At 57.5% G+C, this 13,374-nt stretch overlaps 2 protein-coding genes across 2 annotated transcripts in view; one reads left to right on the forward strand and one right to left on the reverse strand.

The window, feature by feature from the left end:
* The window catches only part of NPLOC4 (NPL4 homolog, ubiquitin recognition factor), a 61,475-nt gene extending 57,606 nt beyond the window's left edge, over nt 1–3,869 (reverse strand). The window contains exon 1 of the mRNA XM_043585368.1: nt 3,687–3,869. Within this exon, the coding sequence (XP_043441303.1) occupies nt 3,687–3,701 (15 nt within the window). The 5' untranslated portion in view covers nt 3,702–3,869. The remainder of the gene's footprint in view (nt 1–3,686) is intronic.
* A 1,566-nt stretch (nt 3,870–5,435) lies between these two features.
* On the forward strand, nt 5,436–12,894 carry TSPAN10 (tetraspanin 10). The gene is given in 5 exon segments (XM_043585372.1): nt 5,436–5,602; nt 8,655–8,801; nt 10,119–10,693; nt 11,835–12,238; nt 12,241–12,894. Coding segments are annotated over 4 exon segments (1,104 nt in total). The 5' UTR covers nt 5,436–5,602; nt 8,655–8,765; the 3' UTR covers nt 12,330–12,894.
* Nucleotides 12,895–13,374: the final 480 nt, after the last annotated feature.

Below are 13,374 nucleotides of genomic sequence, written 5' to 3' on the forward strand. Positions count from 1 at the left end.
GGAGAAACACTTCAGGTTTTAACCACTATTCACAAGGAAGATATCTGAAACACTTAACATTTGTCTCTTCGGATTTACAAAAACAACAACAAACAACAGCAAGAAAAAACTCCTCCATGAACCACGAACAGCCAGCCGGGTTCTTTAAAAAAGATCTCACCGCGTTCCAGAAGCCGTACACAAAAAGTAGAGTGATCTAAAAGAATCACAGGAAACCTCCCAATTTGTGAACTTTAATAAAGAGACTAAAAGAAAAGAAATAAAGGTGTTTAACGCCACAATGAGCTTGGCAGGGTTTTTTTTTTTGGGGGGGGGGGGGACAGAGAGAGCCAGAGCATGAACGGGGGAGGGGCAGAGTGAGAGGGAGACACAGAATCGGAAACAGGCTCCAGGCTCTGAGCCATCAGCCCAGAGCCCGACGCGGGGCTCGAACTCCCGGACCGCGAGATCGTGACCTGGCTGAAGTCGGACGCTTAACCGACTGCGCCACCCAGGCGCCCCGAGCTTGGCAGGGTTTTAAGAAAAAATACCTTTCTGGCAGGCCTGGAAGGCCACACAAAGAGCACCACTTCCTAGGACTGGATTTTTATGCTGATCAAAGTCCTTGGGGGGCGGGGGGCGGGGAGGGAGCTGCCACGCAAGGCCCACGGCCCAGGTGCCTGCCTTAGTCAGGGAGCGTGAAAGGACATGCCCTGCCACCAACAAGACAGACAGCGCTCCCAGGGACACCTGGGACAGGAGGAAAGGGCAGGAGCGCAGCACCCAGTGCTCCCGGTGCACTCTCCTCCCAGCAACTTCTGCACTGTGCCCCGTACAGAAAACCACACACACGCCAAACAAACAACAGAACCCTTTACACGTGGAAAATGTCACAAGCCATTGTTTTTAAAAAAGGTTTTCACTGGAGCCACCTGGCTGGCTCCGTTGGAGGAGTGTGTGACTCCTGATCTTGGGGTTGTGGGTTCAAGCTCCACGTTGGGTGTAGAGATCACTTAAAAATAAAAATCTTTTTTTTTTTTTTAATTTTTTTTTTAACGTTTATTTATTTTTGAGACAGAGAAAGAAAGAGCATGAACGGGGGAGGGGCAGAGAGAGAGGGAGACACAGAATCTGAAACAGGCTCCAGGCTCTGAGCTGTCAGCACAGAGCCCGATGCGGGGCTTGAACTCATGGACCGCGAGATCATGACCTGAGCCAAAGTCGGCCGCTTAACCGACTGAGCCACCCAGGCGCCCCAAAAATAAAAATCTTAAAAAAAACAACTGAATTTTAATTAAAAAAATTTTTTTTCACTGATTCACAACAAAATGCCACAATGGCTTCTGATCTACTGCCTGCTACTTTCGAACAAAATAAGAATCATCTAGATTCTCCTCAAGTAGCTGGACTGTCTCATTTTCTACTTTCACTTGACTGAAAAGGCTTTGTCTCCACAGTTCTCAATTTTGAAGATTTTGTTTTGAATAACTCTTAAGAAATCCCAATTGTTAAGAGCACAAAACATTTTCTGTTTGCTTAACTACATCTGTTCAACTTTCTCCCTCGTCAGTGAGGAGCGCAAATACAGATTCTTTTGAGTTTTGATTTCTACTCCACCTCACTCTGGACTGAACACCCAGAAAAACGGTTCCAGGATGCACAGCACGGGCGGCAAATACTTCCATTTGTTCCCGAAATCTGTCTGCAACACTGTGGCACGTTAACAAGAGCTGCGTTGCTCTGTGGGAGATTTTGTGACCCTCCCTTTGACCGTTCACTTCGGAACAAGAGCCTGACACTCCACCTCTGAGCTAAAGGCCAGGCTTACATGTTTCTGGAATGTTCTGAAGCTTGAGAAGTCCTTCTATTTGATCATCTGCAACAGGGCGGAGTCCAGGTTTCTCAACTAAACCCAGTATTTAACTCCAACGTAATTTGTACCGAGCGAAGTTCTAGCTTGGTCTCTGACACAGGCCACAAAATAGAATACACAAGGAGAGGCAGAGACACACAGCCTCCTGCTAACTTAGGTTTCACTATCTAGAAGAAAAGGAGCCTGGAACACTTCTTGGAGAGTCCAAGCATTAGCAAGATAAAAATCAGTTACACCCACAGTTTCTCACCTAGCCTTACACGCACCAGTAGAAAAATGTCCTTTTCTAAAACAGGTTTGTCCGTGGCTACTTGAACTAAAAGTATGACAGTAAAGAGAGGTTGAAAGGAGATTTGAATGCTGATTCTCATCCCTTTTCTAGAAGTTGCTGATGGGGGCGCCTGGGTGGCTCAGTCGGTTCAGCATCCGACTTCAGCTCCGGTCATGATCTCACGCGTTCGTGAGTTCGAGCCCTGAGTCAGGCTCTGTGCTGACAGCTCGGAGCCTGGAGCCTGCTTCGGATTCTGGGTCTCCCTCTCTCCCAGCCCCTCCCCCACTGGTGCTCTGTCTGTCTCTCTCTCTCTCTCTCAAAAATAAAAATTAAAAAAAAAAAAAAAACATTAAAAAAAAAAAGAAAAGAGGGGCGCCTGGGTGGCTCAGTCGGCTACGCGTCTGACTTCAGCTCAGGTCACGATCTCATCACTCCGGAGTTCTAGCCCCGCGTCGGGCTCTGTACTGTCAGTGTGGAGCCCGCTTCAATTCCTGTCTCCCTCTCTCTGTGCCCCTCCCCAGCTCACGCGGTCTCAAAAATAAAAACATTTAAAACGAGAAAAGAGTCAATTTCTCTTAAGTTTCTCTTGGGGCATTTGTTCCCTCTGCTCGTCCATGGGAAACAGGGAGGAGACACCAGGGGGCCTGCGTGGCAGCTGAGGGAGGGCTAGAGGAAAGCCTCCAACTCCAGAGCTCCTTCCTGTAGACCCAAGACACCCAGAAGGGAGAATCCAGGCCAGTCTGGACCCCCCAGCCAAACTGCAGAAGCCATCACTCCACTAAAGCAGGAATAGTACCTGCCACCCAATACTGCTTTGCTTCCTCCCCAGAAATCCCAAATATTCCTTAACATTAACCAAAATTCTTCTGTCCACCTGGTCTGTTGATTTTTTTCCAGCCACATTGACTTCTGAGAGGGAACTTGCTGCAAGTAAAGGTAGGACTGTTCTGTTTTCCGATTTGGTTTTGTTTTGTTGTTTCCTCCTCGTTTCCACTGACTTTATCTTTAAGGGGCACGGCGGGGGGGATGGGGGGGGAGGGCATGCCAATTCCTAATTCCTGGTCACAAGTCAAATTCTAAAAGGTTCCCTTTCAAACAGGTAGCTGTCAAACTGTCCTTGCCACCGAGGAGCAGGAGGCGGCGAGCCGCCGTGCGCCCCCCGCCCGGCACCCCGCGTCCGCAAAGGCCCCTCTGGACACAGAGCTCTCTCCTCGCGGGAACTCTGAGCCGGCACCTCCGGGGCCCGGTGCGCGGGCAGGGGCGCGCCCCGGCTCCGAGGGCCCGCCGCCCCGCAGCCCTGCCCCGCAGCCCGGCCCGCGCCGGGGACGTGGTGGCGGAAGGCCCGCGGCCCCGCACCCGGCCCGGCCCGCCCGGCGGGGCCCGCGCGGCCCGCGTCGCCAACGGCCGGGGAGGGGCGGACGGGCGGACGGACGGGAGCGCGGGGACGGCGCGAGCCCTCGGCCGGGAGGCGGCGGCGGGAGGCGGACTCCGCCGCCCCACAGGCCGCGCCGGTAAATCTGCTGCCTCATCCCGGCGCCCCGCTCGCGCTGCCGCCCCACTCACGATGCTCTCGGCCATGGCGGCCGATCCCGCCTCCGGGCTCGAGCCCCGGGCCGCCGCCGCCTGCCGCCCCGCGGGCCTCGCAGCCCCGGCCCCGGCCCCGGCCTCAGCCCCGGCCTCCCGCCGCCGCCGCCACCGCCGCTCCAGCTTCGCCGCCGGCCGCCACCGCCGCGACGTCCGGCGCCTCGCCCAACGCGCTCCGCCGGCAGCGCAGCCCCGAAACTGAGTTCCGGCCCTCCAACGGCCCGCGCATGCGCAGGCGCGCGGCCCCGGAGCCCGCCTCGGAGCCGCGCGCGGAGCCCAGGGCCCCGCCCGGCAGGCGGGAAGGACGCCCCCGGGACGCGCTGCTTTCTGAAAGCGCGGGCCGTGCGGAGAAAGTCCGACTCTCACCCAGAAGCCATCCCTGCTGGCTGATAATTGAGGAAACTGGCACGCCCTCCGTCTTGCCGGTAGCATGCAGAGAAATAATTTCAGGAAGGAAACGTCACACTTTCATGCTACGAAAAACGAAAAAAGGTATTGCCAGGAATCCGACAGAAGAGAAACAACTGAATTTAAACTGCATTGAAGGTCAACATTTCTCCGCCCCAGAGATGTAATATTCTAAACTGTGCCGCCAGGGCCAGCCTCCCGGGCCACCGACTGGCCCAGAGGCCCCGCCCCGTGCTGGGTTCGACGTTCAGCTGCCAAGGGCTGGTAACTCTTCATAATGTTCAGCTAGGAGCCCCTCCTTGTTTTGCGCTGGGCCCTGCAAAGTCCGTGGCTGACCTTGCCCATGACTGTGGGGGAGAGTTATGAAAACTTTTAAAGACCCAAATCCGTGTTTTTAACCCCGTGGCTCAGCTTCAGGTTGTATTTATCCCCTGTGCTGGAAAGTTCAGGGGACTGCCACTCTCCTTTCCTCCCTGTCGGCACCTTCCACCTTCCCCCGCTCTGTTATTACTGCTCCAATCCCCACGTTTACACCACCATCTGTTCTATAATCTCAATCTCAACAGTCATTTGAGCTTGCCTTGTTCAGTCTGTCAACAGATAACTTTTCAAGTGTCTTCTCCGTGTGTGGCTTGGCTAAGCTATCCCCTGGTGGAGTCTTCCCAGCAGGAGGCAGGTTGTGGTATACATGCAGGTATACGATGTCCAGTAATGGACAACCAGAGCAGGGGAGGAGGTGGAGGGTGATAGAGACTATTTTATTTTTCTCAGTTTGTTTATTTCTTTTGAGAGAGAGAGAGAAGGAGAGCGAGAGCACAAGCACAGGAAGGGCAGAAAGAGAGAGAGAATCCCGAGCAGGCTCCACACTGTCACTGTCAGAGCCTGATGCAGGACTCCAACTCATGAACCGTGAGATCGTGACCTGAGCCTAAATCACGATTCGAATGCTTGACGGACTGAGCCACCCAGGCGCCCAGAGGCTATCTGAAAGCAGATGGTCAACAAAGACCTCTCTAAGGAGATGATGTGTGAGCGGGTCCTAGGTAAAGCGAGCAATACGGGTATCTGAGGGAAGAGTGAAAGGATGAGGGGAAAGCATGTGCAAAGGTCCAGCGGCGACCTGAGAAGTGCTGGGTGCTCCAGGAGCAACAAAGCAGCCAGCGTGGCTGGAGTACCATGAGTGAGGGCAAGGGAGGGCTGGGTCAGGAAGAACCACGTGAGACGTGGAAAGGCCTTTAAATTCTATTCTAAATAGAAGTTAGGAAGCCTTTGGGGGGAAGAGAGCAAAGAAGGCATGCTCTCCATTATGTTTCAGAAGGATTCTCCGGAAGCTGAAGGGACAAGAGACGGCGGGGAGAAGCAGGGAGACGGGTGAGGAGGCTGATGCCATAGTCCAGAGGACAGCGGGGTGACAGCAAAGGCTGAGAAGTGTCCAGATCCAAGACAAACTCCGGAGGGAGAGCCGAAAGGGTTGCCTGGAGATCAAGGTACTGGGTTTTATTCTGCCAACACGCACCCTTCTATTTCCTGCTCCTCTTTTACAGAATGGCCTCTAGTGTTTTTGCTTCTCTTCTATCCAAACGTATTCATTAAAAAAAAAAAATGTTTTAATCTTTATTTATGAGAGAGAGAGAGAGAGGGAGAGAGAGAGACAGCAAGCAGGGGAAGGGCAGAGAGAGAGGGAGACACAGAATCCGAAGCAGGCCCCAGGCTCCGAGCTGTCAGCACAGAGCCCGACGCGGGGCTCGAACCCATGAACCGTGAGCTCATGGCCTGAGCCTAACTCGACGCTTAACTGACTGAGCCCCCCGGACACCCCTATTACACTGACTCTTTAAAGTTCTATGGTGGTCGTTTCACTTTGTTAGGGCTGCCGTAACAAAATCCCGCAGACTGGAGAACTTAAATCTGTTTTCTCGTGGTTCTGGATGCTGGAAGCCTGAGATCAAGGTGACCAAGTTCGGTTTCTTCTGAGGCCGGCCGCCTTAGCTGGCAGACAGCTGTGTCTTTCTTCTGTGCTCAGGCATCCCTGGTGTCCCTCTGTGTGTCCCAGTTTCCTCTTCGTACAAGGCCATTGGCCCATTTGCCTCATTTTAAGTTGATAACCTCTTTTTTTTTTAAGGAAATTTCAAAAAAATTTTTTAACATTTATTCATTTTTGAAAGAGAGAGAGAGACACAGAGTGCAAGCTGGAGAGGGGCAGGAAGGGAGACACAGAATCTGGAGCAGGCTTCAGGCTCTGAGCTGCCGGCACAGAGCCCGATGCGGGGCTCGAACTCACACACCATGAGATGACCTGAGCCGAAGTCAGCCGCCCAACCGACTGAGCCACCCAGGCGCCCCAGATTTAAATATATTAAGATGAAATTCTCAGGGTGCCTGGGTGGCTCAGTCACTTGAGCATCCAACTCTTGATTTCAGTACAGGTCATGACCAGAGTCATGGGATCGAGCCACATCCGGCTCCGTGCTGAGCATGGAGCCCATTTAAGATTCTCTCTGTCCCTCTACCTCTCTCCCTCACTCACACACTCTCTCTCTCTAAAATATGAAATGATATGAAATGAAATGCAAATGAAATTCACGTAACATGCTGTTAACCATTTTAGAGTGGACAATTCAGGGGCATTTAGTGCTTTCAAAAGGTGGTACAACCACGTCATCTGTGGTTCCCACACATTCCCATCACCCCCAAAGGGAAACCCCACCCCATTCAGCAGCAGCCCCCCCTCCCCCTCCCCCAGCCCCTGGCAGCCACTGATCTTCCTTCCGTCCTTACAGATTTACCTATTCTGAGTATTTCACGCGACGGCATCCTGCAGGGTGGGCTTGTGTGTCTGGCTTCCTTCACTGAGCGCGAATTTTCCAAGGCCCAGCTATGTTGTAGCAGGTGTCAGAGTTCTGTTCCTTTCCGTGGCTGACATTCCATTGGGTGGATGGAGCACATCATTTGGATTATCTGTTCTTCGCGGATTCACACCTGGGCTGTTTCCACCTTTTGGCAGTTGTGAATAGCACTACTGTGAATATGCGTGCATGTGTATTTGTTTGAGTCCCTGTTTGCAGTTCAGGACATACCTGGGGGCCAGATGCCTCACAGTGGGGCTCTCCCTCAGCACCTTAGGTAAGACAACACCCCTCCCCCAACTCTCCTGCCTCCTTTCCTGGCTTCATAACTCTGGCGACCATATAAAATCACATATACTCACGTATCTATTCGCCTACTTTGGGACTTCCGCTTCCTGCTGACAAGTTGACGAGTTTTTCCACTGCCGTATCGCCAGGGCTCCGACAGTCCCTGGCATATATCCGTGATCTCTTGCGACAGTTATCTGTCGTAGGATTGTGCATCTATTGTAAATCCATTGTGACGGTAATGGGGTGAAACAAACTCTTCCAAAACTTAGCGGCTTCAAACGACAGCCACTCGTTTGCCTCACGGTCCTGCAGGTCGGGAACGTAGACTGGGCTCAGTTGCGTGATTGTCGCATGGGAACACGAAGCCAGAACACAGATAATTACAAAACGAAGCCAAACGGAGCACATTAGAAGTGAAAAGTGCCCCCCAAAAGCCCAGGAGAGGGGAGGCCTCCGTTCGCTGGGCAGGATGTGGTCTGGAACTGGACACAGGGAGGAGATTTCAGGGGGTGGCAAAGGTCAAGGGCACTCGAGTGCTTGGCAGGCAGCCCATGGGGCTGGACTGTAAGGCGGGGGGGGGGGGGGGGGGGGGGGCTTGGATGTCAAACCGAAGCAGCCAAGAAACACCAGAGGAGAGGATGGTGAAGACAGCGGGGCCTGTGGCATACCTGCCCCGGAGGAGGCCCCCCAACTTTCTCCTGCCATGGAAACATGTGCTCCCCCAACTTCCAGAGATCCCCACGAGCCAAGGACTCACCTTCGTATCATAATCCCACACATCACAAGGGAGGGAGGGAGGCGTGGAGAGGTATGCGCCCGTGTTCTCAAAGCACTGGTAGCGGGTGGGCATCTGCTCTGAGCCTTGCTTCCCCCCCACCATCCAAGCCAGGGAGAGGGGCCAGGAAGTACAGGGCCAGAGAGCACCCTGTCTGCACAGCAGCTGCGTGGCCCGGGTTTGTCCAAGCTCTAGGGCCCAGTGGACACAGTGAACACAGTCCTGCCCCTGAAAAGACAAACTCAGAGAGAGTGGGGAGCCCACATACCTCAAAACCAGGAGGGACGTGATCTGGCCAGTGGACACGGCTTTGTTCTTGCAGTGAATGAATCGGGAGGATAACCTGGCATCTAGCTGCTGGCGGGTCTCCCAGGATTGTTTCTGGGAACCAGTTCGCGGGTCTGATTCCCTGGGTGAACTGATGGAGCCGACCTGCCAGGCCGAGGCCCACCCTGGGGGCCTGCAGCGGTCACCACGAGGTGGCAGCCGACCCACATCACGCCTGCACGGAGCCTCAGGGAATCCACAGAGGCTCTCCGTCTCAACAAGCAGAGGCTGCCTTAAGCCCTAAAATGTGATGCCTCACATGATCTGGTCATGACTGTGGCCTCCTGGCTCGGTTCACAGCTCAGCCGGCCCCGACTGCACAGCTCACAGACCGGCCAAGGACACGGCACCAGCTCTGCGTCCCAGCTAGAGAGGCCAGGCGGGGGCCCAGCGCACCTGTCCTGCTGGAGAATGGAGGAAGGGGAAAAGAGCCCCCTGCTGGTCCAGGTAAGCCAGTGCCCTGTTGGCCTCAGCCCCGGATTGGAGGTGTCTCCACCCCCCACCCAAGGCTCTTGGGAGGACCTCAGGCTGGGTTCACCCCCACCCTGAGCCTTGCGGTGTGCTGGGACCGGCCAGCAGGTGGGCGCCCGTGAGGAGCTAAGTTTAGGACGGGGGGTTACTGATCAGGCACCCGACCGTCACCCCGCACCTTGCTCCAGCTCCGAAACGTTTCCTGTTGCTGCCTTGTGTTTGACGTGGCTGCGTCCATGCTCTGGGAACGGGGGGACGGTGCCCACTGGGGCCTTCGGGACCTCCCTCCTGTCCTGCTCATCCACCTCCACCTGTGACTACGCCCCCACCAGCCTCTTGGCCTTCTTACCTGCCCTGGTGCCCCCTTCCCCCCTCCAGCTCCCCCCTGCCCCCCACAACGTGGTGCCAGCAACCTGCCCTTTTGCTCCTGCTGACTGTTGGGGTCTCAGGGGCTGATAAATAGTTCTCTTCTTCTCAGCTCCAAGTTCATAACGGATGAGGTTTTGATGCAGAGTCAGACGTGGGGGCAGGGGAGGGGTCAGCACTTCCCGACAGTCCGCACCTGGCCTGGCCAGTGCCCCAGAGGGTGGCTGAGTGTCCTGCTGGAGGGCCCTGAATCCCACAGAGCCCTGGTCTCAGGCCGCCCTTCTCCCTGCCCTGGGAGCCTGCCTCCTACAGCTGTAGGCCCGGTACCACGTCTGTGCTCCGACAGTGGGACCAGCCCAGCAGACCCTGGGACATTGGGGCTGGTCTCAGAGGGGGGAGCAGAAAGGGCAGTCCCCTGGGCCAGCCCTTCTGCCTGACAGGCCCCCACCCCCCTGGCCTGGGTGGGGAAGCCCCTCTCTCCACTGCACGTACAGACCAACCCACACAGATGCTTTTCCAAACCTGGGGTAACGGGCTGCCTGCCCCGTGCCTGCGCTGCAGGCAAGTCAGGGGGCCTGACCCACATCCTTCATCGCACGGGTGGGTCGGGGGAGATAAAGGGCAGGAGCGTGTTGGTGGAACGGCTGCTTCTCTGGATCCCCTTGCTCAGTCTGGACCGTGAACTGGCAGGGTACAGGCAGCCCTTGTTCGAAAGGAGGTGGGCCCTCACCGTCCCCTCTGCCGCCTGGCTGAACGCGACGAGCCCGGAGGCCACCATGTCTCCGGACTCCGAGGGTCTCTATGCACTGTCCAGCCTCTTTCCCGCTGCCGGGCTCTGACCCCTGGCCGCGAGGAGGAGGCCACCTCCCTGTTGGTTATCGCATCGTGCTGGTGAAGTCTCCCTGTTCATCCCTCCCTCCTCTGCAGGACCCCGGGTGCCAGGAGGGGCCGCTCACTTCAAGCCGTCCAGGTCCGGTGCCCCAAGAGGAGCGGGTCTGGAGGGCAGGCCCCGGGGGAGGCCCGGCCTCCTCCCTCCCCTTGGGAATCAGCTGCCTGAAGTGCCTGACCTTCCTGCTCAACTTCCTCTTCTCTCTGCTTGGTCTGCTGGCCCTGGCCATCGGGCTCTGGGGCTTGGCCGTCAAGGGGTCTCTGGGGAGCGTCTGGGGGGCGGCCCTGCCCGAAGACCCCATTCTGGGACTGGTACTGGGGGGGCTGGCCGTCAGTGCGGTGAGCCTGGCGGGCTGCCTGGGGGCCCTGTGTGAGAGCGCTTTTCTGCTCCGCTGCTTCTCGGGGGGTCTCGTCGCCTTCCTGCTGCTGGAGGCCGTGGTGGGTGCCCTGCTGGTGGCCCTCTGGGGCCCACTGCAGGATGGCCTGGAGCACACCCTGCGTGCGGCCATCACCCACTATCAGGATGACCCGGGCCTGCGCTTCCTTATTGACCAAATCCAGCTTGGGCTCCAGTGCTGCGGGGCGTCTTCCTACCGGGACTGGACGCGGAACCTGTGAGTCCCGGGCCCAAGGGGGAGGGACGGTCCCTAGCGGCCAGCAGACCAGGCCACGCACTCGCTTGCGTGGGCACACTCACTCATGCACGTGCTCACGTGGACACGCTTGCACGTATGCACACACACATGCACGTGCACACTCTTGGGCCCGTGTTTCTGCTCCCTCTCGTGGACCAGGACCAGGTGGACCGAGATCGAGCCAGCAGAGTCAGAAAGTCACTTTTGGGGGTGTTTTTGTGAAGGTCATCGTACAGGACATCTCAGTGTCAAATGAAAATGACTTTTAGGTTACTTGGGGACACGGCTCTGGGCTCCACGGTTCTCCCTCAACAGCGTGTGCACGCCGGTGTCCGTGTGCGAGCGTGCGTCTGTGTGTGCATGGATTTAGGAACACGGTGTAGTGTATTTTTTACACTGTGCCTGAGGACAACTGGCCACAAGAGACAGAGCCATACAGAGGCTTGAAAAACAGCCATCTGTATCCAGCGGTCACTCAAACGTGCCAGGCATCCCAGAAGCATCCATGTGGGTGTTCTCACTCACGGGCTGTGTCTGACTTCGGATTGGTGGCAGGCCCCTGTGGGGTCACGTTGCCACCTATCCTGCCGGCTTTCGAGTCCTTGTCTTGGTGAAGCCCACTCTTCCGGGAGATGAGAGCAGGCCTGTGAGGGAGGGCAAGGGGGGTGACCTGGAGGCACAGGACCCTGGACCCCAGTCAAAGGCCGGGGACGCTGGGCTGCTGCCTGGAGGCGGGGGCCGTGAGGAGAGCAGCTTCCTCCGGCCTGGCAAGCTCCTCCCAAGTGCTGCCCCTCACTCCCCGTTGTGACCCCCTGCAGGCTTCCGCCCACCTGCCCCCTCCAGTCCTGCCTGTTCAGACCAACTCAGCAGCCCCCACCGAGCGAGGCGGTCTTCACTCCCCCCCCATCACGAGCTTGTCTCCCCTTGAACCCTGTCACCAAATACGTCCCTTCTAGCCGAGATTTTACAGGTGCCCGCATGTGCGCAGGGCTACTGGGTGCTGGGATAAGCTCCGGAAACCTGGGTACTGTGTGTGCACAAGTATGTGTGCGGGCGTGCACGCATCTGTGTGTCTGCGTGTGCCCTCCAGACTGACGCCCAGGTGTGCCCGCCCTTACAGGTACTTTAACTGCAGCTCCCCAGGGGTCCAGGCCTGCAGCCTTCCTGCCTCTTGCTGCATCCACCCCGGGGAAGACGGAGCCTCTGTCAACGACCAGTGTGGCTCTGGAGCCCTGCGCCTGGACGAGGATGCCGCTCGGAGAGTGGTGCACCTGGAGGGCTGTGGCCCTCCTCTCCGGCGGTGGCTGCGCAGGAACGTGCGGGCTGCGGGCGCCTACGCCATCGTGGTTGTGGCGGTCCAAGGGGTGGAGCTCCTGTTGGCCAACCAGCTGGTGAGGGCCCTGGCCGTCCGCCGGGGGGAGGTGGACAGCCCCAGAGCCGCAGGGACGGTGGCCTTGTCCACCCGCGCCTCACACTCCGTGAAACGGCCCCTGCCAAACTGGCCCAGGGCTGACAGCCCAGGAGGACCCCAGGGAAGGTGTCCTACAGCATCCCAGACGCCCTGGCCTCCTCCACCGGCTGTGCCTCCGGCCCCCCAGGGCCCCCCTTCCCCTGAGGGCAGAGCACGTCTGCCTCCTTCCTGGTTCCGTCAGGCCCCGCTAGAATGAGTCCCTGTGCCACCTCCCGATTTCACGATCTTTTGGGGACTTTTGTTCTCCACCACTGAGTCGGGCACTGCCTGCTCCCTGGCAAACGCCGCTGTGACCTGAGCGTAAGCTGAGCCTGGTGGGTGCTGCTGGCCGCTGTCTGCCTCCTCCGGGGACGCCAGGCAGAGCCACCGGGCGGGCAGGGAGCGTGTGGGGTATGGAGACCGGATGAAATCCTGCTGCCAAGCCCCCAACTCCAACCTCCACCTCCGACCGCCTCTGATGCCTACCTCCAAACCCTGCCTCTGACCTCCACTCTGACCCCGCCTCTGACGCTTTGCCTAGGATGTCACCTATGACCCCCAGTCTTGATCCCAGCCCTGATGCCTCACTCTCTCACCACAGCCTGGGTACCTGCCCTCCTCTGGGGTCACCTCGCCCTTTCCTACCCGTTGTGGTGGTTGAGGTGGGGCCCAGGCGGGAGTAAACTTGAGCGAGAGGCAGCATCCACACAATAAACAGCGCCGGTGTTAAGCGGGTAGCGTGAGGAACCCTTACCTAGCTAAGCACCTGCAGATCGGCTGCCGGGTCAGGAGCCGGCCTCTGCCAACTCCTCTGCCCCTTCGCTGCGGGCACCCCGATCGCACTTCATCACCGTCGGTGACCCTTTCACGTTAACGGGACCCCAGAGGGCCCTTCCCAAGAGTCACGTCTGCACCGTGCTGTGTGCAGACGCCCACAAACGCACCTGGCCCGTGTGGATGCACACTTGGGTGGCTTCCAGATGGTGACTGCTGCTGGGGACAGTTCCACACAGGTGTGTGTGTGTGTGTGTGTGTGTGTGTGTGTGTGTGTGTGCAGGTGTGCCCGCTTCCCCCGGGTGTGGTGTCAGGGGAGGAGCTGCTGGGTCACGGGTGGGCGCCCATCCAGCTTTCGTGGACCACTGAGGACAGGCTGGCTGGGCCACTGAGCAAACTCCACAATCTCTCTGTGCCTGTTTCCTCACCTGTGGGG

Source organism: Prionailurus bengalensis, chromosome E1 (genome assembly GCF_016509475.1).
Source record: "Prionailurus bengalensis isolate Pbe53 chromosome E1, Fcat_Pben_1.1_paternal_pri, whole genome shotgun sequence".
NCBI lineage: Eukaryota > Metazoa > Chordata > Mammalia > Carnivora > Felidae > Prionailurus > Prionailurus bengalensis.